This window comes from Dermacentor variabilis, chromosome 2 (assembly GCF_050947875.1).
Source record: "Dermacentor variabilis isolate Ectoservices chromosome 2, ASM5094787v1, whole genome shotgun sequence".
NCBI classification, from domain to species: domain Eukaryota; kingdom Metazoa; phylum Arthropoda; class Arachnida; order Ixodida; family Ixodidae; genus Dermacentor; species Dermacentor variabilis.
Window position 1 is genome coordinate 84551480 of NC_134569.1, and position 24465 is coordinate 84575944.

The window sequence follows — 24465 nt, forward strand, 5'->3', positions numbered from 1 at the left end:
CCGGCAGGGCAGTTTGTGGGAGATTATCGGCGCATTCAGATGACTCCGAGCGATAATTAAGCTAATTTCAATAGAAAGCTTGCTCTCGGCCTAATTGGTTCCTGCTGATCTGACAGTTGTTTCTTTTACCTTCTGTGCGCGCGATTTCTGCGGCAATTATGTCACTCGTCAGTAAGTCAATTTGGCCAGGCCAATCTGAAAAGTATAGAGTCGTTTGATTTCCAGCTAGCAGATGCTTGTGCAGAACCTTTGCAGTTGACATATCCTTTTGTACAAATTTACGGGAATGCCGATGACTCGTCGAGAAATGCCCTACACTGTTCAGGTGGCCGGCGCTCATTGGCCAGAATTGGCCTTTGCGCCATAAAACCTCAATCAATCAATCAATCAATCAATCAATCAATCAATCAATCAATCAATCAATCAATCAATCAATCAATCGATCAGCACTGGTTAGGAATGACGATTGTACGATATGGTCTACCTGATTAGCATTCCATAATCACTTAAATTACAGCTGAGATATGTAATTAAGTCCTGTAGATTATTATTTTACGCGTGGATGTAAACCTAATCCATGATGTCAGTCACTATTTTTGCGGTGCGGTCAGAAAGGTATGTATTTATAATACATTTATTACCACTTCGGTTACATTTATTACCGCGTTCTCTGCATTCCTTGCAGCCCAGTAATGGAGGTTATAGGGAGTCGTTCAGCATTTCCGGACATTTTACTAAATTCGCTTCCTTGCGTTTCCTCTTTTGTTGTTGCAGAAAGAAACGCCAGCACGCGTAAGCTTATATGCGCATAAGTACTGTTAATTGCGACGGCGTGTGTTCTCTAACTAGTGCACAGCGCGTAGACACTCCACAAACACACGCACACGTACTGTTAAATTGTACTTGTTGAGAATTTCGTTTCGCCTTCCGCTCCTGAAGCACTGCAGTGGCTATCACAAATTACCCAACAAGAGCCCCTCCCGTCCTGCTGCCATCGTTTAAAACAGATGGCGTATCACGTGGTCGGGCGTGTACTCGCCGCGTGACGCCTCTGTCTCTCGCATTCTACTCATTGATTTCATCGGCACACCTTCGACGCGTTCTTCGAAGAAGCGCTTTGGCAGCTTGCTCCTCAAACGCCTTAAAAGAAAGGCGCTGGGGCCATCTTTCGAAGGCCACGCGAGAGAAGGCCGGGCGCGGGTCTGCGGCTTCGAACTGCGCCGCACACGGAAATGCATAATCGCCAGAGCTTCACAATAGGCCCGTTCGTTGTTTTTCAAATGGCGCGCACCTACGGTGGGTTTGTCGTGTTCTTCTCATGCTCTTTTTTTTTTTTTTTTTTCTCCCGCGAGGATTATGAGGCAATGCGTTGGGCGTGGCTGTTGTCATGTTCCTCTCGTTGGCACCGTACGTCCCTGTCGCCTCGCGAAGTGACGCCATGGGCAGTGCGCCCGTGCGTGTGTGGTACGTTCGAAATTCCCGTGTGTCAACGATGGGGGGAGGCGAGAGGGAGTGGGGGGGGGGTGTAGGCGCGGCACGTGATCACGTCTCGTCACAGCTGTGGACGAAGTCGCGCGTCCCGAGATTTCAACCATCTTTCCAACGATAGATTTCTGGGCGTTGCCATGATGCCCCCTGGACTGTTGCGAACGTTACGTAAGCACCGGCTTATAAGCACTAAGGGCAGCGGCAGCACGACTGCTTTATACAGCCCAGAGAGGGTTATCCTCGCACACCGATGGAAGCAAGAGTCCTGTGCAGAAACCCACTGGCCTCTCCCTTTCACATTGTTATTTCGGTTGTTCTTAACGCAGTATTCTTTTATCGAAGTTTATGTCTTGGTATCATCACGTGTAACAGCTGTGCAACCGCTTGCTTAAAAATCTAGGCTATCTGCAACTATACCATACGTTCGACCCTTCTTAACACGAGACTCCTCACGTATAAAGCTCCCATTCGTCCTGTACTCGTTTATGGCTCGGCTGTACGGAATCCACTGGAAAAGTTTTATAGCGACAAAATTTAATTTGTCTAGAAGAAAGCCGTGCGCACCATTTGTCATCGCTACAACAGGTATCTTTTTGCCTAGCTCCCTTTTTTTCAATCTTTAGCTTGCCAAATATCTCTACCCGTCGCCACGTTTAATCGTTATCTTGCTACTCTCTCCAATTTATCCTGCGAGACTGCCGTTCATCCATAACCATCGAAAGTGTGCGAAGTATACATGGAGAAAGATATCGCTTTGAAGCAGGGTACTGAGAAGCGATTAAGAAGGTAGACAGTATACGTAGGACGTGACTATATACATGTCCGAGTCTGGAGGGCCCATTCACAACCTTGAATCTAGCCATGTGTCAAATAAATCAATAAATAAATAAATCGATCAGTCTAAGAATACCTTGATGGCTCGCTTAGTTGATATAATGTCTTGCCAGAGGCCCACCTAGCACTTCCTCGCTCAACGGCCTGCTGGCAACTTGCGCTAACAAAGAGGTCGATGCCATGCCGTTCACAGACATATTGGGGACTGCGCTCCACTGTTTCAGGCTCTTTACACGAGCCTGTAAGTGATGTTAACTATCGCGTGCCTGCAGCAGCTTGGGCACCCTTTACAGAAACTATATATAGCCGGGTGGTCATCTCCTCTTCATCAGTCTCTCTCGTTTCACATCATCATCATTATCACGTTTTATGTTCACTGCAGAACGAGTGCTTCTCCCAGTGATCTCCCATTATACCCCTGCCTTGCTTCGTTTGAGCCCATCCTATGTGGAACTTGGAGATGTACTATATGCCTAAATAAACCGCGGCCGTGCAGCACGATCATGCTGCGCGGCTGCGTCCTCCGGGCGGCGACGAGCAGAACGGCGTTGCATCCAGGCTGTTACGCAAGGTTGCGGCGATTCTTCTGTGGTGTGAAGGCAGACGGTGCTGCCGCCCTTGAAGCGATTCGCCCTGGTGCCAGCGGCGTCCACTCAAGCTGACTGCAGTGCCTATACTCAAGCACTCGCTGTGCCAACGAGTCCCGACCTACATATACAGGGGCTCCTCGTATAATGACAATCACCGCTGCGGAGGCAACGCCTCCGGGTGTGTTACTTCTTTTTTTTTTCCTCTTCGGTTGTCCTCGTAGCAACTATGGTTACTTATTTTTATGGCCTATACTCTTTGCGTTTCCCGGTCATTGCCCTTATTCTCCTTCTCGTGCTCGTTTGGGCAGCGGCCGCACCAATCGTCGGCGTTTATATATATATATATATATATATTAGTCGCTGATGGGTGGGATCGGTCAGTCAACATGCTCTGCCTTGATGCGCGCGCTCTGGGCGCGCGTGCAACGGGGCACCCTATAGGTCAGTCAGGGTTGAAGTCTCTCATGCTCTTTGTTTTCCCGAGCGTCTCGCCTTCTTCCTTGGTTTGTCGCTGTACGCTGACCACGCAGACCGCAGAGGCTACTAAGTTGACATGCGTGTACGCTTTCCCCTGGCCTTTCGTTTATATACTGGTGTTCGCGACTGCATGGTATACTGCATGGTTAACTAAATGCAGCGGTATACGAAACATCCGCCGAGTAAGAAATTAAAGCTTATTACACTGTGACTCGGTTGGCAGCACCGTCTCGGCACATTTTTATTCGCGGGACGCATTATTGAAGTTTCGAGCAAGCCGCCCCTTCTACAGTGGCGCAAAGCGTGGATCGTGCTCGGGGTGTCGCAATGTCGGCTCTGCATTCTAGCATGACAGGAGCAGCTTTCGACTGAAGCGACGTAAATGTACTGCAGTCATTGTTTAGAGAATGGGTCTCCTTATGAAAATAACACAAGCCGCCGCGATTTATCAGTGTCCGTGGCGTTCTGCAGCCGAGCAGAAGTGAAGTCGTGTAGTGTAGTCAAATTTATCCATGGCCCCTCCCCGGCCCTGCTACGGCTTGGGAAATTAAACTCCACGGTGAGTTAATCGCACGCATACCCGTTCTCAAATGGAGAGCGGCGTACGAAAATATTGAATCGGGTGGGGGTGATTCTCAGAGAAGTGCGGCAGACGCAGCGCGCTGTCTCGCCCATTCATGCATATACGTGACAGGCGCCTAAAGGGGCGCTTGAACTTTTGACAGCAGCCGCGCGTAGATGGCACAGTCGCACTGTACGGCTGCACTCGCTCTTCGTATAGTCGCCGTCGGCGGCTTGCAGTATGTGCATGCTCTCCCGAGCAGCACGCTGCGAAACGGTGTCGATAACTGTTTGACCTGCGGCGGGCGCGGACGGAGCGCGGCGCACCGCTCTGGGCCAGCGGGCCTCTTTCCGTCGCCTCCCACTTGACCTGCGTCGTAGCTCGAGGTCGTCGACCCTAGAACGGGCGTGCTTGTCTCGGTCTTTCATTTATCCAAGCACCTGCCTGTCTTCTTGCATGCAGTCCCTCTGGACGCCTGCATGCAGCCTTATATAGCGCCGCTGGCAGATTCAGGCACGCCGGCAGCAACCACGTCGCGCTGGACACGTGAGCTGGCCGCTGCGGCAATCGCCACCTGGTTTCTAGAAGAAAAAGAATTCTGAATTTTGCCCCAAAAGGCGAAGCATCGATTGCGATAGCGAATTAGTAGACAGCTAGCTATACGAAGTAAGAATTTTAGTTTTATCGGCCGTATAAACTTGGAAACATTCACTTAATTACAGACTGAATTAACAAGCATGGTGTTAGCCCGCACAGGCAGGCATGAACACATCAGACTCGATAACTGCGGGCACTCGCTGTCAAAACCCTACCGTTGCAAGCGCGGCGGCAGCAGCGAGCGAAGTGACCTTCGTGTTGTCCATTGCTTGAACCCAAAACAGCGGTGAGAAAAAGCACGCTCAAAACGAGCGGTCTGCAGTTCGCTTTCAAGCGGCGATGCGCAAAATATACGCAGTTGCTAGAGGACTAGAAGCCCCCCCCCCCCTTCTCCCTTCCTTCCGCGCTGCCTCCCCACTTCCCTCCCTCTCGCTCGCGATGAGCCGCGGTCGTCCTGTCACAGTTGCTGCCGGAGCCCAACGCCGCCGCCCCCCCCCCCCCCCCTACGGCCTTTCGCGCGACGGAAGACGGCGCGTTTGCTCTCCGCTTTCCTCCTTTGCACGTGCCAAATTGAGCCGCGATCCTCGGCTCCCTTCGCGTGCTTTCACTCACACTATGCGGCGCGCGGCGACGGTGTTCTCGCCCTTGGACTTTATACGGAACATCACGTCGACGGCAATAGCAAAAATGCGCCTGAAGTGTTCATATAATTGCTATCGCAAAAATAAAGAAGTAAATATTCAGTGCGAGTCGCGCTGTCTCTTCACGTGACACTCTTTGCTTAGTTTATAACATGCATTTTGTGAACAACCGTCTTGATACGCACGTCGAATTGGCGAATTGTGCTAAGCGCATAACTACGAGGGCGAATCAGAAAGTCTTTGTCCCTATTTCTTTTTTTTAGCCAAATGTGAAGTGCATTCCCAGCGGTGGACCTTTCTTGGACCGGACTACCCTTATCTGTCGGTATTTCCGCAGTACGGCGCTGCTCTCAGTTGTTGAAGATGACGGTTGTGTTTCACACGTCCACGGCGTACGAGCAACGAAGTGCGAATTTGTTTTCTATGGAGCAAGGGGCGAACGCCCATAGAAATCCACAAGGAAGTGCAGCCCATGTACAGTGAAAGGTGTCTCGCTTTGAGAAGTGGGAGGTGGTGGACAGCGATTCACGTGCAACGATGAAGCCAAGTAAGCAGTCCGACGGTGGTTCCACAGTCAGCCTGACGGATTCTACCACAGGGGCACCTCAAATTTAGTGCTGCGATGGGGCAAATGTCTGAACCGGTGTGGGGACTATGTGAAAAAACACAGTGAGCTCTCACTTGAGTGAGCTTCAAAGGACCCAAGGAAATAGTTCCCTAAACTGAATATTCACTAGAACATGGAACAGCGTGAGGCACAGCAGACATCGAGTCAACAATGTGAAACGCAAGTTATGGAGTTATGTACACCAGTATATACGAAGCGCGTAACAGTTACGTCGCTGCCTATCTCATTTTGAAATATATATATATATATATATATATATATATATATATATATATCCTGGCACAAAATCCTCGGAGTCTCGCAACTGTCCAGGGCATCCTACAGCCTCGGCTAAAATTGCAAAATTTGAATCTTCCTCTGACATTGCATCTTCCTTGTCGCACTCTTCTTCTTTGGGACGAACACTGGAAACAATTTCGAAACCTGATGGTTCAGCACGGGTAACGAGCTCACTGTCACACTGCACATAGCCACCGCTGCAGGGGTGATTTGTGGGCGGCGGGCATCGGAAAACTTCGTTGAACTGATTTCGAAAGTGAACCCGTGTCCACTGATCAAGTTCGTTCAAGTGAAATATTCACTGTTCAGAAATTCGTTTAACTGAAACATTTTTGCATAGAATGCATAGGAAAGCCGCCGGTGATTTTCTAAAGGTTCGTTATTCTGAAATATTCGTTAAACCGACGTTCGTACAATTGAGAGGTTAGTGTAAGGTCCGTAGCATAGTACGTATATCTGTAATTACCTGTATATACCTTATTTTGGCTAATAAAATATAGGAGCAAATACCTTCTGAATCGCCCTATATATATTTTATACAAACCGGTCGTATAACTGCGCCCTCTGGTTAGCCTCCCTGCATTCGTTTCTCTCTCTCTCTCTCTCTCTCTCTCTCTCTCTGAGATACAATCGCATGTGTTTATCTCGTGCGTGTTTACATGCGCACAACGTATAGATATTTATATGCATAGCGTATACCGTGTAGTTAATTAGCAAATATGAATTTTCCGCGAGTTATAGCCCCTTTCGTTCCCCTTTTGGTCTTGATGCTTTCTTCCAGATTTCGTGTTCCGTAAAGGGAACCCGGAGCTGTGGCGTGACGTGTGAGCGACTGAAAGCCTCCGGCAGCGCGTAATCCCAGCGTATACCGACATTATGCCAATACCTTATTTTGCGCAATGCTACCCAGTGTCCTTCTTTCAGGTCCTCCCTCAATGCGGGACGCTTATATCTAGTTATCTGTATGCACTGACGCCTTCGAAGCCGTGATAGCGTACGTGGCTTTCGCGCACTCTTCGTCCAGGCACGTTCGACTGGCACATCGCTGTCGTCCGTCTGCAGTTTCCGCTTCAGGTCGTTGCGTCCATCAGCGAAGAGCGCGCCAAGATTTTCTTTGGTTTCTATCACTCTGCGCTGAAGAGGAGAGAATACCATGATAGACGCGTGGGGGGCCAGTCGTCTCGTTTGATACCGAGGCCGAAGGGGAGAATGACCACCTGGCACCTCCCCGCATCTGATGCATGCCTCTGCCGCCTCTCTTCGCGCGATGGGAGCGTGTCCTCTGCTGTCCCGTCCCGTTCGCTTCGAGCGGACCGTCCGTGGCCGCGCTTCTTTCGGACGAGGCCGTTGGCGGCGGCGGCTTTGGTATGCACTGCGTGGGCTGCGTGTGATGGACGTCTCGCACCGGCGTACGCTGCTTGTCTGGTGCCGCTATGTGCATGCGCTCGATCGCGCCGTACGGTGTTATATCCGTCTGCGCGAAAAAAACATAATAAAGAGAACGAGAGATATGGAAAGAGAGAATAACTGTTGTGCGTGCGTGTGTATGAGAGCGGGCGCGCGTGCCTTCAGCGCATTCCTGGCGTGTCTGCTCGGCGCAACAGGTTTTTTTCTGCAGCGCCTTTTCCTCCTCCTCGTCGTCGACGTCGCCGTTGCCGCTAGCGTTGGACGAGTGCTCGCGCCGCGCCAGATGAGGGGATCGCTTCGCCGTGGAGCGCGCGCGCTGGCGGCGGTGGAGTTGCTCGTCGCTGTTTCGCTCGAGCCACTAGCGCCGCTGGCCCGAGTCGTTAGTTCCAGTAACCTGGTTCCTCGCTGCCGCCGCTGGATCGACGTCGGCGGGGCTTCTTTCTCGCCCGCCGACGCCGCGGCGAGGACGCATGCCCGCCGGGGCTTCGTCTTCCACGGCCGACTGCGTGCCGGCGTACTGCGCGCCGCGCGTGAACTGGCGCCGTGATGGCACCGCCGGCCCAGCCTGCTGGTCGCGCCTTCCTGGTGTGTGTGTGTGAGCGTGTGCCTTTTGCTTGGGTAGCCCAGCCGCGGCTCCCCGAGTACCGTTACCCGCCGTTCAGCCGTGCACCGAAGTCTGGCCATTTGACTTGGATGCGTTGATTGCCGTTCCCGTAAATTCGGCGTCTTCCGTGACTAGCGACCTGAACATCGCGGCGAAGACAGTAGCTGCCGCTGACGTCGCCATCGGTTTTGGGTGAAGCGCATCCTCGGGAGAAGCTAATCCCGCGTCAGACACGCACGCACCCTGGCGCGCGGATGTTGGCACTGCCACCGACTGCGCCGTTGGAACCGAGCGTCGTCGTTCAGCGTCCCGAGGCCAGCTGACTTCCGCCGCGCATAAAACGCCCGCGAGCGCTCGCCCTCTCTCGACGCGCGTTGTGTGTGCGTCTGCGCGCAGCGCGGTGGCGCACGAGCTGTTGCTGCTGTCGCGGCGACCGGCGCTCGTTTGTCCGTGCGCGAGTCCGCGTGTGCTGTGTGTGTCGTCGTGTCCCCGCTTGACGTGCGGCAAAGAGTGGCGTCGCGCCAAAGGCATCGAACCCTCAGCGTCCAGGTGTACACTGCACCGAAGACGTCGGGACTGTTTCAGTGGCGCGGCGTGACGCGCCCCATCTGCCTGTTTGCGCTTGGCGGGCTCGTCACCTGTTTTCTTCTTTTTGTCGGCCGCGAAGCAGCTGACAGCCCTCGCGCGTCGAGTGTGGTGTAGCGAAACGGCGGCCCCATTTCTGTGTGCGTGCGCACAGCCGCTGGGGTTCGCCCTGCCTCGGCTCTGTATAGGACGAAGCGGTGACGGCGGATGCCGAAAGTTTCTTACAAGTCTGCGCGTATACCCGCTGGCAACGGACTCATTGGCCGAGTGAAGGCTTAAACTATGGGGACGTACCTCAACGATTTGCCGCTGCCTTCCGTGACACCGTCGTCTCAGAGCTTGCGAAGCACCGAGGAGATGTACGCGTCGCCGTGCCTGCTATCCTGAAGCCGTTAGTGCAAGAACGAAACTCTGCGTATGCACGCAGTCGCCTCCGTATCTGCGATCGCGCGTTGTTGGGAGCTGTCAACCTCCTCTCTGTCATCGCTATACAGCATTCATTTCTCCAGTGCTTAACTCCTTTTGCTGGCAGAAGTTCCCGCACAGAGTTGGAACAGAGCTCGCAGTAAGCTCAACAGCGGGTTCAAAATCGACCGCGACGCGCACTCTTCCTTTCCCGGAATCGGATACGACGGCGATCGGTGTCGGCTTCGGCCGCCGCTTATGATGTTCTCTGCGCTCCCTCTCTCGGGAAGGAGGCCGTACGAGAGCAGTAGCGATACGGCCAGACGGTGAGGAATGGCGGTCTTTGCTGTCTTTTTTTTTTCTCTTCTCGCGCGATGGAGGAAACCGGGAGAAGAAAAACTAGACGCTCCTGGAAGCTTCCGTTTGCGACCGTGTGTGTGTATGTGCACGTAGTCTAGCTCTACTGCTATAGATTGCCCGTTCGCAGCCGCCGTCGCCGACTCCTGGCCGACGGACCGGAAGCGGGCGGAGAGGCGTACTCAGTGGAGCAATAGACGGCTATAGGCGAAAAAAAAAAAAAAAGAATCCCCAAGCGCAGCGGTCGTCGCGAAACGCGATCTACACCACCTTCTCTGCAGAGAAGGACGGACTGACGATCAGAAAGGAAGACAGCGCCGAGAGAGAAGCGCGCTCCGTGCCGTATCCTCCTTCCCGGCTTACGACCTACCGTTCTTGGAGCCTCCCTTGTCGAACTGTCTGCGCGAGAAAGAAGTAAAACCTAGCCGTCCCTTCAAGTGGCCCCTCTCTGCATGCAGCGGCAGCGGTGCGTGGTTTCGGCCGAGCAGTGCTTTCAGCCGTAACGTGTCGACGACGGACGACCTGTGGCGGCGGCTGGACGGACGTCCTCTCTCTCCTCTCTGCCGCCGCCGCCTCATCGGCGTGTGATTGATAAGCGCGGTCGACCGCCGCCGCCTAAGTGGGCGGGTTCCGCTACGGGCGCCGCCGTGTGTGTGGCGACGACGCACCGACGCGCGGTCGCGCATACCTATCTTCGCGCCTCACCGGTCTGTCGCGGATGCACGGTACTCTTTGCGCTAGCCAACTGCCCTGCGCGCTGCCACACGATCCACTGTTGCCCGAGCCCGGCCCGGCGCTCGCGCACTGCGTATACCGTCGCGGGTGTCAGGTGCGAGCAAGAGTCCACGGGCGCTCGACAAGTTCGCTGTTTCCAGGCTCGCGCTCCTCTCGCTGAGCGGGAGCGTTTCCGTGGCCACTCGGTTGGCGAGACAGGGGTGAGGTGACGCCGTGCGGATTTCTTTCGCTTCGAAGACCCCATTGGGGACGCATTACCCCGCTCTCCCGCCGTTGCACCTTCTTGAAGAGGAACGCCTTGAACGGACTTGATCGCAGTCCGTTTGATTCACGCTCAACAGTGTATTGTCGTGAGGCCTGCTGTTCCGAACTTAGCTCCTATTCGTTTGGCTCGGCGCGACCTCTCTTGGCACTGAGGGCTTTAATTGGGGAGAGCGATCCTCACCTTTTCTGTGCGAGCGTGCTGCGAAAACGACTTCAAGAGTGACCGAGAAAAGTTGGACGGACATCGGACCTTCTTTGTCTAGAAGGTCTGACCTGGATCTATATTGTTCGCGCGGTCGTCGCAACCGTCATCGCACGTGTGCTTCGAGTGCTTCGCCTGCAGGGGTAAGCCCACGCCTTGGAGCTACAGCTCATCGCGGAGACGGCGAAATCGCTCATTGTCCTCCAAGTGCGGCGTCGCGCTGCCCTGCTCTTCTTCTTCGCCGCGAACTCTTCATCCCTCGAGGCAGCTCGGCGGGCGTCGCAGTTTTGCTCGCCACACCGTGCGAGCAGCGAAGCACTGCCTGTGTGTAGTGCACGCGTGGGCGTCAACCCTCTTCGGACCCCGTCGCCTCCTAGATCGCCTCCGTCACCTTGTGCCTCCGGGTATCGTTTCTCCCTTCTTTCCTTTATTTTCCCCCCGTTTTGTGTCTTTAGCGCCACTGTTCTCCTTCTCCGCTGTGATTGTGGTAGCCGGCTCTTGCTGTACTGCCGCGAGCGCTCCTGTGCGAACCGGAGTGAGGGAGCCGCGTTCCCACAGGCCGCTTGTCGAAGTCGCGTCTCTTTGTGCGTGCGTGTTGTGTTGGTGCGCTTCGTGGTGATATGGTGGCGATGCGGTGAGCGTGCGGGACCCGTCCGAAGCCATGTCTGAGCTGGTGGCCAGGGCCGCGAAGATCGCGGCCGGATGCCTGACTCGCCGCTCCAAGCGCTACGATTTGGCCAAGGTGCACGCCAGGGGATGCATCGCAGCCGCAGCCGCTCCTCAGGTATGGATTCCGCTTGCTGCTGCTACAGATGCTATATACGCGCTCGTGCTCGAGACGTCGCCGTGTGGCACGTCGCTAGCGCGCGCGCGCGCGCGGCCGCTATGAATGTGCACGTATAGCACGCCGTTTGAATGCGAAACTCGTTGCCTTCACGCCACCGCAGTTTGGAATCGCAGACGGTGCGCGATGCAACGATAATAGGCGCGCATACGTGGGGAACTTTGCGCCGGCGTTCCCACGGAATATCATTCGTTTGTATTTCATTCGCCGAGAAAGGTTATAAACAGCTTGTGCCTGTGCTCTCCGAGATAAGTATCGTCAATGCACTTGTCGTGGCAGCTGGTTCAGTAGCTATATGGCGTCCTGGCGCTGAGCTAGAGGTCGCGGGTCCCATTCCCGTATACGGGCGCACTCCGAAGGGGCCAGAATGCAAGGACGTTCGTGTACGAAGCTTTGACAGCAGCTAGGGGTCAAGATCCATCCTCAGCCTTCCACTATACGGCGCCTTTCATCTATCCCCTGGGTTTTTTTCCGAATGCTAAACCAAATAAATAAATAAACTCAATTTCGTCCGGTTTATTCCTCACTAAATTGCCTGCTTTACGCCTGCCAAGTTGGTATTTTTAAAGCTCACTCGTCTTCAAGATTAAAGGAAACAAGCCATGCAGCGGTCAATGAGCTCTAGGATCCCTCGCAGCCAATGTGTTCTGGAATCGAAACTTGAAGCATGAAGTCCGTTTTGTCGCGTACACAGACTCGGTGCACCACGCTATTCCAGGCTTCACTGCCAGATGGCGAAGAAATTAACTGGTTTTCACCGCGATACCTGTATACGTTAGGGGCTGCCAAAAATAATGCGCCCGAAGTAGCCATAGCTTTTAAGAAGTTGTCTGTCTATGCCTGTGCCTCCTTAGCTGTCTATGCCCCAACAACTTGATAATTATAAAGCGGTGACCGCTCATAACGTACGCGTTTTAATTCTGCGTGTCGTCGAGGTGTCCCTTTCACGGAGCGTGCTCACCATGCTGCTGCAATGGTTGAAATGCGCTCCATGGGTCGTGCAATTTGATAGGCAACCAACGCATTTCGGTCAGTAGTCTTTAGACAGTGAGAAAAAAAAAAAGAAAACGATTACAGCGCCAACGCCTAGTGCGCGCCAGAGATACGTCACCGAACGAGTTCCTTGTATCCCCATTTCAGCATAAGTTAAAGCGGAAGCGCTGCTTGTTTAAAGCTCGTACCACTAACTGTTAGCACCAGGGAGGTCTTAAATCTTATTTTAAAGCCTCCCTCGTTAGCACCGAACTGGAACCAACCCACGGAACATGTGAACCCCACTTTGTGCTTACGAGCGCTCTTCGTCGGAGAGCGAAGCGGCTGGCGTGCTTATGTAAGCCTGGTTCCGTGTGCGGCGCCCCTTTTTCCATTACATATACACGTATATCAGGCGCTGCGCTTTTTATGCACCGCCATCAGCGGGGCCTCTTGTGAACAGCTGTATGGGGAAGCCCTGGCGCGACCTGCCGCTTATAAAGAGGGTGGGTATGTGTGAAGGTGGGGGCATCAGAGAGAGAGAGGGAGACAGAGAGAGAGGTTGCACTGTGGCGCCGGCCTCTTGCTTCCTGCTCGTTCCGCTTTCCGGTGCGTTGGCTTGGCATGGCGTCGTGCCTAACCCTGTGGGTTCGTGCTCCCCCTTCGTTCTCGCAGCAGAGGCAGCATGCAGACAGCCAGAGCTGATTTCGATGTGGCGTACGCTGGTCACGTAACTGTGTCCGTTGATCGCTCGGGCTGCTGCTTCCAACGCGCTCCTCTCCTCCGCCTTTCTCACTCCGAGACTGTGTGCACATCGGCGCGAGAAGCCACTTTCGTACGCGCGTCGTACACGTCAGCGGATAAGATCACCGCCGTGCACGCGTTTATTTTGCTCCAGCGGCAATGGTAGTTGTGCCTCGCGGGCAGCTGTATAGGCTTGCGTTTTTTGGGTGATTATTATTCGCGAGGACGTATGTTTTCGTTTCTACACCCCCCCCCCCCCCATTCCCTTCCCCTCGTCCCTGCCCCCACTCTTATTTGGTCTTTCTTGTGTGTGCGTTGTTTTCACTTATTTGCAGCGAATGTCGCTGGTCCGTTTTTCTCCCGTCACAAAACGTAGCTTGACGCACCGTGACCGCACCGAGTCCGCGCAATCGCCGTCCCTGTACCACACGAGGACGTGGCACGCTGCTGCAGCTTGCAGGATATGCGTGCGCGCGTATGCGTAGGCGCGTGCCGATGTAACTTGTACCACGTGGTTCCGGCGATCAGTCGCATGCATAGTTATGCGTGCTCGCTTCCCGATTATGAAGATGTATTCGCAACGGCTCTTCTTCCGGCCGCTCGACGCTGTGCTCAGCCGGGCGCGGCCGATGCAGCGGTACTGTCGGCCGGGCCTATGCCGCACTGCGTATACATGCCTCGCCGCCCAGACGTGCGTTGACCGGGGGGGGAAGGCACTTGACGCGAACTCTCTCTCTCTCTCTCTCTCTCTCTCTCTCTCTCTCTCTCTCTCTCTCTCTCTCTCTCTCTCTCTCTCTCACACACACACACACACACACACACACACACACACACACACACACACACACACACACACACACACACACACACACACACACACACACACCACCGCCACCACCACCACCACCACCGCTGAGAGAGAGGGTGTGGAGCGCGTGTCGGGGTCCGTTCAAGCGCGTCGAACTGCTGGGACCCGGCGCCGTTGTCATCATCACCATATAGCGGGTCGAGGTGGTTGAACGTGGCGCCCCGTAGCCACTTTTTGAGACCGCTCACAGCGCCTGCATATGAACGGGTTGCGGCGACACTCCTTTTACATGCACGACAGGCAGCACAGAAAGGGGCCTCGGCGCACGCGCGAAGCACCGCTGCACCGCCGCGTATACTGTGAGGATTCGAGATGATCCTTAAGGGGACGCCTAATAGAGATGCTATGTTCACTCTGTTAGCAGAGTCCTCTTGCTATCATTAAGTTGCCCTTCCAACGTGCCAGTAAGAAAGCCAGCCTTATCGCGAGAAGAGGTTTTGCTCAGAGACAGCAGAAAGAAGACGCGATACACGTGTGGCGTGCACGCCGAGCCTTCAAATTCCCGCACCGGCGCGCCGTGCGCGGATGGCGTCTGCTCGAGCCTGTAGTTAATTTTTCATCGGCAAACATCGGGACCGCGTTGTGTTCTATAAAGAGTAATTTAAAGACTGAACATCGCAGGTTTCAATAACGTTTACACAGGTGCAGCGGCCGAAGTACGAATATATATATAGTGTGTGTGTGTATGTGTCCCTTTAACTGGTTATTGACGAATCGTGAAACTTTCCTTCCTGTCATGTTTGTGCAGTTCCGATGTGTCCCTCGACCACGCAACGATCAATATATGTGACTTCACAGGGCCGTAGATACGGGAGACCCGCCGCGGTGGCTCGATGGATGTGGCGTCCTTCCGCTGAACACGTGCTCGCGGGTTGGATTATACCGGCCGCGAAGTGCATTGCAAGAACGCTCGTGCATTTTATTTAGTTTGCATGTTGCGTTGTGTTCTGTGCCTGTGACATCCACTGTATACGTAATCTTTCTTTTTCATCATACACATCCGGAGCAGCCTTCTATAGCCATGCCGCTGGGCAGACCTCTCCAACATAAATTGGATCTCTCTCTCTCTCTCTCTCTCTCTCTCTCATCAGGAACTGCGAGAACTTTCCGACATGGAGGCAAGTACAAGACATTAACAGTTGGTCTCGCAAAAGAGTTGTCAGCGTTTCCATTAACAGTCCTCGCATTATGCTCGCCGTCTCGTGCATGGATACAGCGAAATCGTTTGACGCAGCTGTGCAGCCACTACCGTGCGCGGCTCATAAAAGCATTCGACAGGGCCGCTGTCACCGATGCTTTCCTGCAGAGCACACGGTGTAATAAGGTGAGAAGGCGGAAGCGGCCGGATAGCGAGAATGAGAAGGGGGGGGGGGAGGCACCTTTTCATACGCGCTATCGTTTGCAAACACTAAGTCAAGAAGGCACTCGCACTTGAAGCACAGCACGCCAGGCACGTATACGCGGCCGAAGGTCTTTTCAGTCGGAGCCATGTCGGCCGTTATCGCGCAGGCCACTGTTATCTGCTGCCTCGCGTTGTCGCACGGCCTCGGTGACCAGCACTGGGTCGCGCGTGCTCTGGCAGCGCAGTGTGCAGTGACAGCTTACCTGGTTGCAGCTTCCATTATACGCGCCATAAGTTTCGTACGCAAAATTACCATAGATGAAACTGTCCGTGGCGCTACAGTTCAGCCACCGTTGAAACGATGGATGGTATACATGGCTTTGCCCAGTCCTCGTATACTTGTGGCTTCAGACTTTCGTGAGACGTTATTTATGATACGCCTTAAGTTTCTACATTTCCAGGCAAGCGTAGGTATTTTTTTTTATAAACGTTTGTAGGCAGTAAGTATCTGCGCACACGCATAATCATCGCTAATTGTTACACCTATAACGCAATATATTATTGAAAGTGATCAAATCGAGAAGTTGCAGAGCCGTTTGAAGCGGGAAGAACGCAGGGTAGGCAAATCCATGCATTATCCGTCGTTACCGTGCTGACTAAACGGCCATGCTTGCAGCTGTCGTTAACACAGTCAATGAATCGATCAATTTATTTCATCATTTAGTTCCTCGATTTCAGCCCTTGTGTATATAGGTGCTCATCATTTCTCATGTGTCCGTGTTTTTTCAACTGCGCTGCCTAACTAAATCATTAGTTACCAGCTAGCCCATCAGTACCTGCTAAGCAATTTATTTTAATCTATTGCAATAAACAGATCAAAGGAGCGGCGGATAAAAAAAGAAACTGCCATTTGGCAGATTGACGAGCCCGCAGTCCCCATTACGAAGGTCCAGAGCACAAATACGTAAATACGCATTACGCAATAAAAATAAAAGTAACAATATAAAACGTAATTACATCACGCTGAATAATTTCTACGCTATCACGCTATGGTGTTGCGGTTCCAAATTTCAAGCGTAACTTGCTTGAAACACGGGTAAGGAGGAGGAGGAAAGAACATTATGGTGTGCCCTGCGAGCTGGTGGGGAGGGCCAAAGGCCCCGCCTAGGTGACGGCCAGGAGTTCGTGGGTCCTGGCGGCATCCTCGGCCCGCTGGACGGCCCATAGTTGATCTTCGAGGGCGGGGCTGAGCAGCGCGGCTTCCCAGCGCGTGCGAAGGCTGCTGCTAGAGGCCGCGTTTTCTTTATTGTTATGTATCCCTCGGCATTCCCATAATATATGCTCCAGAGTGGCTCTGGATTCACATGTCTTGCATTTGTCCGTAGGATATACATCCGGATATATGATGTGCGAGAGCGCAGGAAACACGGGTAAGGAAATAAAATATTCACAGATTCAGAATAATTCAAAAGGCTGACAACGCACAGCACAGGCGTTGCGTTCCTTAATTTAAACGCTCAGTTGATGCCTTTTTTACCTTCCGCCGCAGCTTGTCTTACTAACCCCGCTCTTTCTTTTCGAAACAAGCAATCTCTTATATGCAGATACGTTAAATGTTCTTCAATTTCAATTTTAAACCGCACAGTTAATCGATGGTGGTGTACAACCGGTGAATTATATAGGGACACCAGCATTGGTGAATAAATCGCGCCAGAGTTCCCTGTACGGTAAATTGTGTGGGCGACTCTGCATATGCGCCACCGTGCACGCCGCCCGAGTCGGCTGTGTGCCAGCAGGAGGGGTTGCCCGTGCCGTACACGCGCCGCGCCTTTCGCTCGCGCAGGCACCCGGTACACATCGGCGCCGTGTTGTGCGCCGCGTGCCCTGAATTCTCGCCCGGTCTTCCGGTGCCCGCGTTGTGGCGCAGAGAGTGACGCGCCGGCGTTCGTTTCCGCGTTGCTCTGCATGCGTGCGGCCATTGTGCGTGGTGCCCCCCCAGCCGTTGTTCCCCGCCCGCGGCGGAGCCAGCGCGACGCGTTTCGAGCGACTCCGAGTGCCGCCGCTCACCACGGACCTGGCGCTCTTCGGCCATACCTGGCCCTTGCGCCAATAAACACCATTTATCCATTAATTCCGAGTGCCGCCGCCACCCTTCGGCCCGTTGCTTTATTTTCACATCCATGAAATTGGGCGAGACAGCTGTAGCTCGCGGAGTTGCGCTCTAGGTTCTCGAGTTTAAATTGTGTAACCCAAATTTAATGGAAGGCAAAAATGAAGTTACCCGAGCTGTGTTAGCGAAGTCCCCTTCTACAATTAAAGAGACAGACAGACAGACAGGCAGACAGACACAGACAGACAGACAGACAGACAGACAGACAGACAGACAGACAGACAGACAGACAGACAGACAGATAGATAGATAGATAGATAGATAGATAGATAGATAGATAGATAGATAGATAGATAGATAGATAGATAGATAGATAGATAGATAGATAGATAGATAGATAGATAGATAGTCACCGTGAGAGGAGGCCAGAAAAGGCGCGAAATACGAACGACACAAGTGGCGACGTCACCGTGATGTTCCCGCACCAGCTTGCCGGGACGACATGTATCTGACGGCGTTTGCTTCGGCGTAGTTGTTGTCGGCAAAGATGGTTTACATTTTGTTTCAAGATAGCCATAACTCGGCAATTTTCAACAACCTTTATTACGAGTTACAACGACCAAATCACGAATAAAAGATATACTGTGAAATTCGTGACGTCACACTGACGTACGTACGGGAGCTGGAGTTCCGGCGCGGAATTCAAATTTTAATTTAACTCTCATTTTCGCTTCGAGTTGTCAGCCTATTACCGCGAAATAAACTAAAATAGAGTTTTAAAAGAATACTTTAGTGTAAACTGATTTAGTATTTCTCTTTAGTGTCCTTTTTCGGTTGTTTCGAGCGAAAAGCTCCGCGGATTCGGTACTGAATTCCAACGCTAGCTGCGATGACAATTAACCCCTTATAGAAACGTAGTCTGGTTGGTTAATCTATAAGGAGCCTTCATGCTGCTGCCGCTCTAACGGCTAGACTATTACGTTCGTCAAGGCCTGCTTCGTTGCCGGGGATGACGCGTGCCTCTTCCGTGCGCGGTCGCAAACGAGGCGGGGGAGAGGTACGCAGTCATCTCCACGAAACAAGCGAAGCTACTCTGCAGTCGCAAACGCAAGCGAAGCAAATAAACAACAAGAACCACTGCGTTTGCCTACTAGGATTCTAAGCGGATGTACTTTAAGCGATTGCATATAATATAGCGAACCTTATCAAGCGTACTGAGCTATAGAGCTGCGGCTATGTAGAAGCGCTCAAGACCGCCAGCTGACACAGCGTGCCCCCCCCCCCCCCTTGCCTGCAGCGTGCAGTACCGCAGGACCTCGACGTTGACCTTCGCGGTGCAGTGCGTGCCGACATTGTGCGCGGCCGCGGCGTGTGCAGCACTACGTATAGCGGCAGTTGCCGACGAGCTGCAGGGTCGGGATATGGGAGCGGGTGCGCGTATACAAGCGCGCACCAAACGGGGCCGCCGATTAATTTCGAAGGCAGGTGGCGTGGGCTAGCTGCGAACGCGTGCACGCGCGTACTCGGCGTCGGTGCGTGGCCTGTGGCCGTCATTTGCACACAATCACCGCCGCTGCTGTGACGTGGCGCACGTTCCCGTTGACCGCGCGGCCTCGCGATGGCGGCGGACCTTACCGGAACTACCGGAACGCGCGTGACGTAGTTCGAGCGCCGTTCTACGGAAGACGCACTCGTAGGGCGTCCAGGGGAGGCCGGCTGCCCAGTACAAGCGCTTCTTTCTTTATTTCTTTCCTTTTCTGCTCTTTATTGCCGTGTGTATGTAAGGACATGTTGGCGCATGCCACTCATCGTCGCCATAGAGAGTTACCTCACATGCTCCCAATGCTTCCAAAGTATATGTCTTCTATTGTAAACCCTGCACATGGGGCAGATAACATGGGCAGAAAATATGAGGAAACAAGAGAAGATTAGGGGGGAAAAGGGGGGGGGGGAACGCACACTTTTTCAATCAGCCCCACTTCTTTTAAAATATATTGTTTGTATTGAAAACATATATACACTGGACAGCAAAGGAACTATTAAAAAAAGCGCCGCTTTTAAATCAGTTGGGGCTGACGTCGTCTCTCCAAGAATTCTAGCTTCCATAAGGGCGGTTGCCAATCTGAATAGCCAACCGGACACTTTATCTGATGATGATGGTAACAACTTTATTGAGATTCTGCTTAGTTATGATCTGGCAGGCCCGAATCCTAGGATGGCCCCTCACGAGGAGCTACCCTTTCGACCCAGGCAACGTAGGCTTTTTGTAGTTTTTGGTCCGGCGTTCTGAGCAGCTCCTCCCACGTCTGTTGTGAGGGAGCTGACAGGAGCGACCTTCGAGGGGGTAAGCCTTCGCACCCACAAAGAATGTGATTTTGGGTAGCCAATGTTTGATTTGTGCAGTTTTGACATATTGGGTTCCATTAATCGTTGGTAATTATGGCCAGCCAATGTGGGCTGAGGAACGACTTAGTTTGTATTCGACGCAGGATCGACGCTTGCGCTCGCGTGAGGCTTGCGTTTGGAGGCGGGTAGATTCGCCTTTTATGCGAAGCATATTAACGTAGGTTTCGGGCCTTCGCGCGACGCCCGGCGGTGGTCACCATTGACCCTGAAGTGGGGTCACGTGATATGACGTCACGTGATGACGTCACACAGGCTGCAGATGGGGCCTCATATCGCGCCGTCGGTCGCCTCCCGGCGGTGGCCACCATTGACCCTGAAGTGAGATCACATGATGTGACGTCACGTGATGACGTCACACCGGCTGCAGATGGGGCCTCATATCGCGCCGTCGGACGTCGCCCGGCGGAGGCCTCCACGCTTCGGTTCGCGCCGTCGCGCGCGACGCGGCGGCGGCGCCACCATCGCTGCATCACGTGATATGTGACGTCACGCCAGGGATGAAGCGGCGCGCGCCCGCCGTCGCGTCAGTCTCTGTGCCCGCAACCGCGCTAGCGTCTTTGCGCCGGGCGTATATGCGGTCAAGATGCCTCCAAACGCTAAGGATACGCTAAGGTTAAGCCCAGTGGATGCGAAGCATCCACTGGGCTTAACCTTGATAAGCCTCCAATTTTTTGCTTGTAGTAGTTTGTTATCTCGTGGTGTGTCGTCGGGGCCTCATCCATGGGATCCGAGTCTGAGGGGCACACCTCCCGGTTGATTAGACCTCGGGCTACCCAGTGCGCCTCCTCATTCCCTTGATTCCCCGAATGGGCAGGGACCCATACGAGTTCAACAGTATTTTCATTTGTAAAGTCCCGTAGAACTCGCGCTGCACAGACGCCTATGCTGCCCTTTTGGAGTCGCTTATGATAGTTTGCACGGAGGGATTCATGATGGCCAAAGCAATGGCAGTCTCCTCCGCTTCCACGGTGGACGCTGTTTTTATGGTCGCGGCGTTGAGGATACTTCCCTCTCCGGTCACGACGCTCACTACGTAAGTTTGGTGATTTTGCTTTGCTGCGTCGACATAAGATGAGGTTAACCTCATCTTTTCCCTCTCTCTCTCTCTCTTCTGATAAAAACGTGCAGTAACTTTACACATGTAACACGCGAAAAATGAAAACGTAGCCCTGTGTACCGTCATCGCACTTCCAACAAGTCTCAATACATGTTGTAAAGAAGCTTCTATGCGCATCCCCATAGCATATATCGGTTAGCGTGCTTATCGATATCGTCATGAAGGAGAGGGACGGGAGAGAGACAAACAGGCTGCAATATCTGGCCAAATATCTGGAGGGGAGGTCGAACTCAGGTGTGCACGATTTACCCCCGAGGGTATATTCCCCGAACCATCTCTCTATTCCAGTGTTTACAGAGAGCTATACATATCGGGTCCTCCGGCTGGCGCTTTTATCTGCATTATATATAATGTGCGTTACCCAGAATTCCCCGACTTTCGTGACCTTGGATATTTCCGTGACTCACACCGCGCGGTGCCGCTGATTGGTTTCCCTTGGGGCAAAAAGCCTGCCTGCTTGAAATGGCAGCTCTTAACTCCACCGGTGGCAACGTCGCTCGCATGTTCGTGGCCAGCGGAAAACATGCAGCTCCGGGGCAGGGGAGCGAACCTAACGAGCGGAAAGGCGTCTCTTCGAGAGCGTACACGTTTCCCGCATGCCTTGGCTGACAATCGCCGAGGGCGCGTGTGTCGCGAGACTGCGTACGCTGTGGGGTGTCACTGCTATAATTTGCCTTTACCGAAATGACACCTCAAACTGTCTTAAGGGCTGCTATTAGAAAATCAGTAAAATTGTGTTTTGTGCCTCGTAATTTGCCGTTTGCCATGCCCTCTGGGCCTGTTAACGGAAACCTAAGCGAAAAAATAAAGAAAGTCCTGGCGCCAGGGCTTCACGTGGTGCGACTTGTACGGACGAGTTCACCAGAGGGAGAACTTGAACGACGTTTCGAGAAGACACGGGCTCTAGCGGTCTGTCTTATAGGAGCTGCCATCCAGCAAACGTTAACCAAGAAAGTGCGGCTGCTGAAATGGAAGAAGTAAGTACGGACGAATGTTTTACGAACGTACGATTTTACACTACCGCTTGGCGCTTGCCATGTTTCAATGTACACGCGCTTGCGTTGTGCCGTATATAACCTGGCACTGCTTTCTTTCTTTTCCGAGAAACGATAGGATTGAGCGAAAGCGGGTTGTATATACACTGTGCGCTGACGTCTATCGCCGATAAGATACGAGAGCGCCAGAGGTTACGCCCCTGACGGCCGCACTGTCAATATCGCGTCTCTCTTTCGCTCTCGCTTTTGCGCAGCGGCAGCACATTCCAGGCATGCCTGCCCGCACATGTGGAGGGTGTCGCCGCCGCGCTGTTATACTTAATTACGACAGACATTGGGTTGACGTCCCGCAGCAGCTGTTGCCGCCGTGGCGTGCGCGATGCATCACCCGGGAACCCATTTCGATATGCTGCAATGCTTTGAGACATCATCCACGCGCACTTGAGGGGAGGAGGGGGGGATGGAGGGGGTAGATACTTCAATTAGTATAGAGATATACCAGACGAGTGCGCTGCATTTTGCCTCTTGTTAGTATATATATACCTCTTTTGTCAAACACCCTCTCGAAAGACTGCGCCACGTGCAGTGATTAACCGAAGTGATCGCATAAGAAATTTATGTCGCTGAAGCTAACGTTTCAACAACCAACTGGTTTTCGTCAGGGCAACAACTGGTTTTTTTTTTTTTTTCTCTTAAAAAAAATACAGTTGCTGGCCTGACGAAGACAAGCTCTTTTCTCGAAACTTTGCTTGTTCGACGACTGTTGGTCAATTCAAGCCTCCACGACCACGCGAAATTCGGTCTCGCTTGGGCCGCATGCAATACAGTACGTTTCGAGAGACGAATAGCTTGCAGCGATACTCGCGGCGAACTTTCCACCAAAGCGGACGTTTATCAAGATCGCTCACATCGGTATTGGCCTTGTGTTGTGCGAACTTGCAGAGCAGAGTCCCGAGAGCCGGCGATACCCCGCAGCAACTCGTGAGGCGCAGTAAAACGCCGCGCAGATCGAGAGTATACGTACCGAGACGAAGGTTACGCGTGACTTGCCCGCGAACGCGTTTTAGCCACACGGCGGAGATTCGCGGAGAGCTGTTGATTGCTTCGCGCTGTTGTTAGCTGCTCATTTTCCTGACCAGGATGGAAGCTATAGGAAGCGTGCACTACACAGTTGGGTTGACACGAAGAACGGTGGAGCAGCGCGAAAGACTCGGACAGGAAGGAGGACGCGGGCGCCTATGTGTGGTCCTTACGGTCTTCATTTCTTCTGCGCCCCTTTTTATCCGTTCATAATGCTATTTCTAGTTCATAATGCTATTTAACCACGGCACCCGGCGTGGTTGCTTAGCGGCTATGCTGTTGGGCTGCTGAGCACGACATCGCGGGATGCAATCCCGGCCACGGCGGCCGCATCTCGATGATGGCGAAATCCGTAATCACCCGTGTACTTAGACTTATAGGTGCACGTTAAAGAACCCCCAGGTGGTCCCAAATTTTCCGAGTCCCACACTGCGGTGTGACTCGTAATCAGATCGTGATTAATTGGCACGTAAAGCCCCATAATTTAATTTTCAATTTATTTGCAGGTGTAATAAACACGATACGTATCTGCATGGAGCATCTATGCAGGATTGTAACTCATTTGCGTTGTGCTCGTGACATTGCTGTTAAACAGAAATTACACTAAACTTATGTTTCTCAATATCCGTTCATGCTTCGTTTGCAGTCGTCTCTCTCTAAATCTGCTCCTGCATTGGATCAAAAGCACGTACCCATCGTTCTTCAGTGTCGCACGATGCTTTGTTGTCGACAGCCTCGAAGCGCATGAGGGCTGCTTGCAACGTTGTGCATTTTGATTTCAAAGGAAGGCATTTAGAAGGTGACTTTGAAACTGACACTATGTAATGCTGCGTATGCGCGTGCGTTTAGATATCTTCTTTTTATTATTTTTCACTCTTGCTCAGTGCGTGCGAGTTACGGCTGCAAACCGGTAGGTCTCTGCACGGTTCACCGGCCGCGTTCGCCCTAACACAGCGAACTGACCAACATTTCGTGCGGGTCCAGCTGCGGCGTAACGAGGCAACTCGCTTGTCTTCGCCAAAGCGGGCTGTCCTTCGAAACGAGGTCTGCGTGGAGGCGAAAGCAAAGAAAACGAAGCCGCACCACACGCGCACACACACACACTTGCCGACCCAACCCTGTGGCAATCTAACGAACGAGGAAGGTTGCGGGGTACGACCATGCACTCGCTTGTGGGGTAGGGAAAGGTGTACGTTTTGCGAGGCGACGATCCGTTCGTTTCTTGCTCGTCTTTCTTTTCGGTGAATCTTTGCGCGCTTGCCTGGCTATACCTGCGCCACAGTCTAGTTTTAGCAGGTACTACGTGTACTCCAGAACCAGTCGGGACGACCG

General features: G+C 53.0%; 1 protein-coding gene across 3 annotated transcripts in view; it reads left to right on the plus strand.

Annotated features, from left to right (window-relative positions):
- baz (par-3 family cell polarity regulator) overlaps positions 1 to 24465 on the plus strand; it is a 227988-nt gene that overhangs the window by 117405 nt on the left and 86118 nt on the right. Inside the window, exon 1 of one of the 3 annotated variants that reach the window (XM_075681152.1) lies at positions 7759 to 11439. The exons of the other annotated variants lie outside the window; for them this stretch is intronic. Within the exon in view, the coding sequence (XP_075537267.1) occupies positions 11317 to 11439 (123 nt within the window). The 5' untranslated portion in view covers positions 7759 to 11316. Of the gene's footprint in view, positions 1 to 7758; positions 11440 to 24465 lie in introns of those variants that run through there. 3 annotated transcript variants of the gene reach the window in all.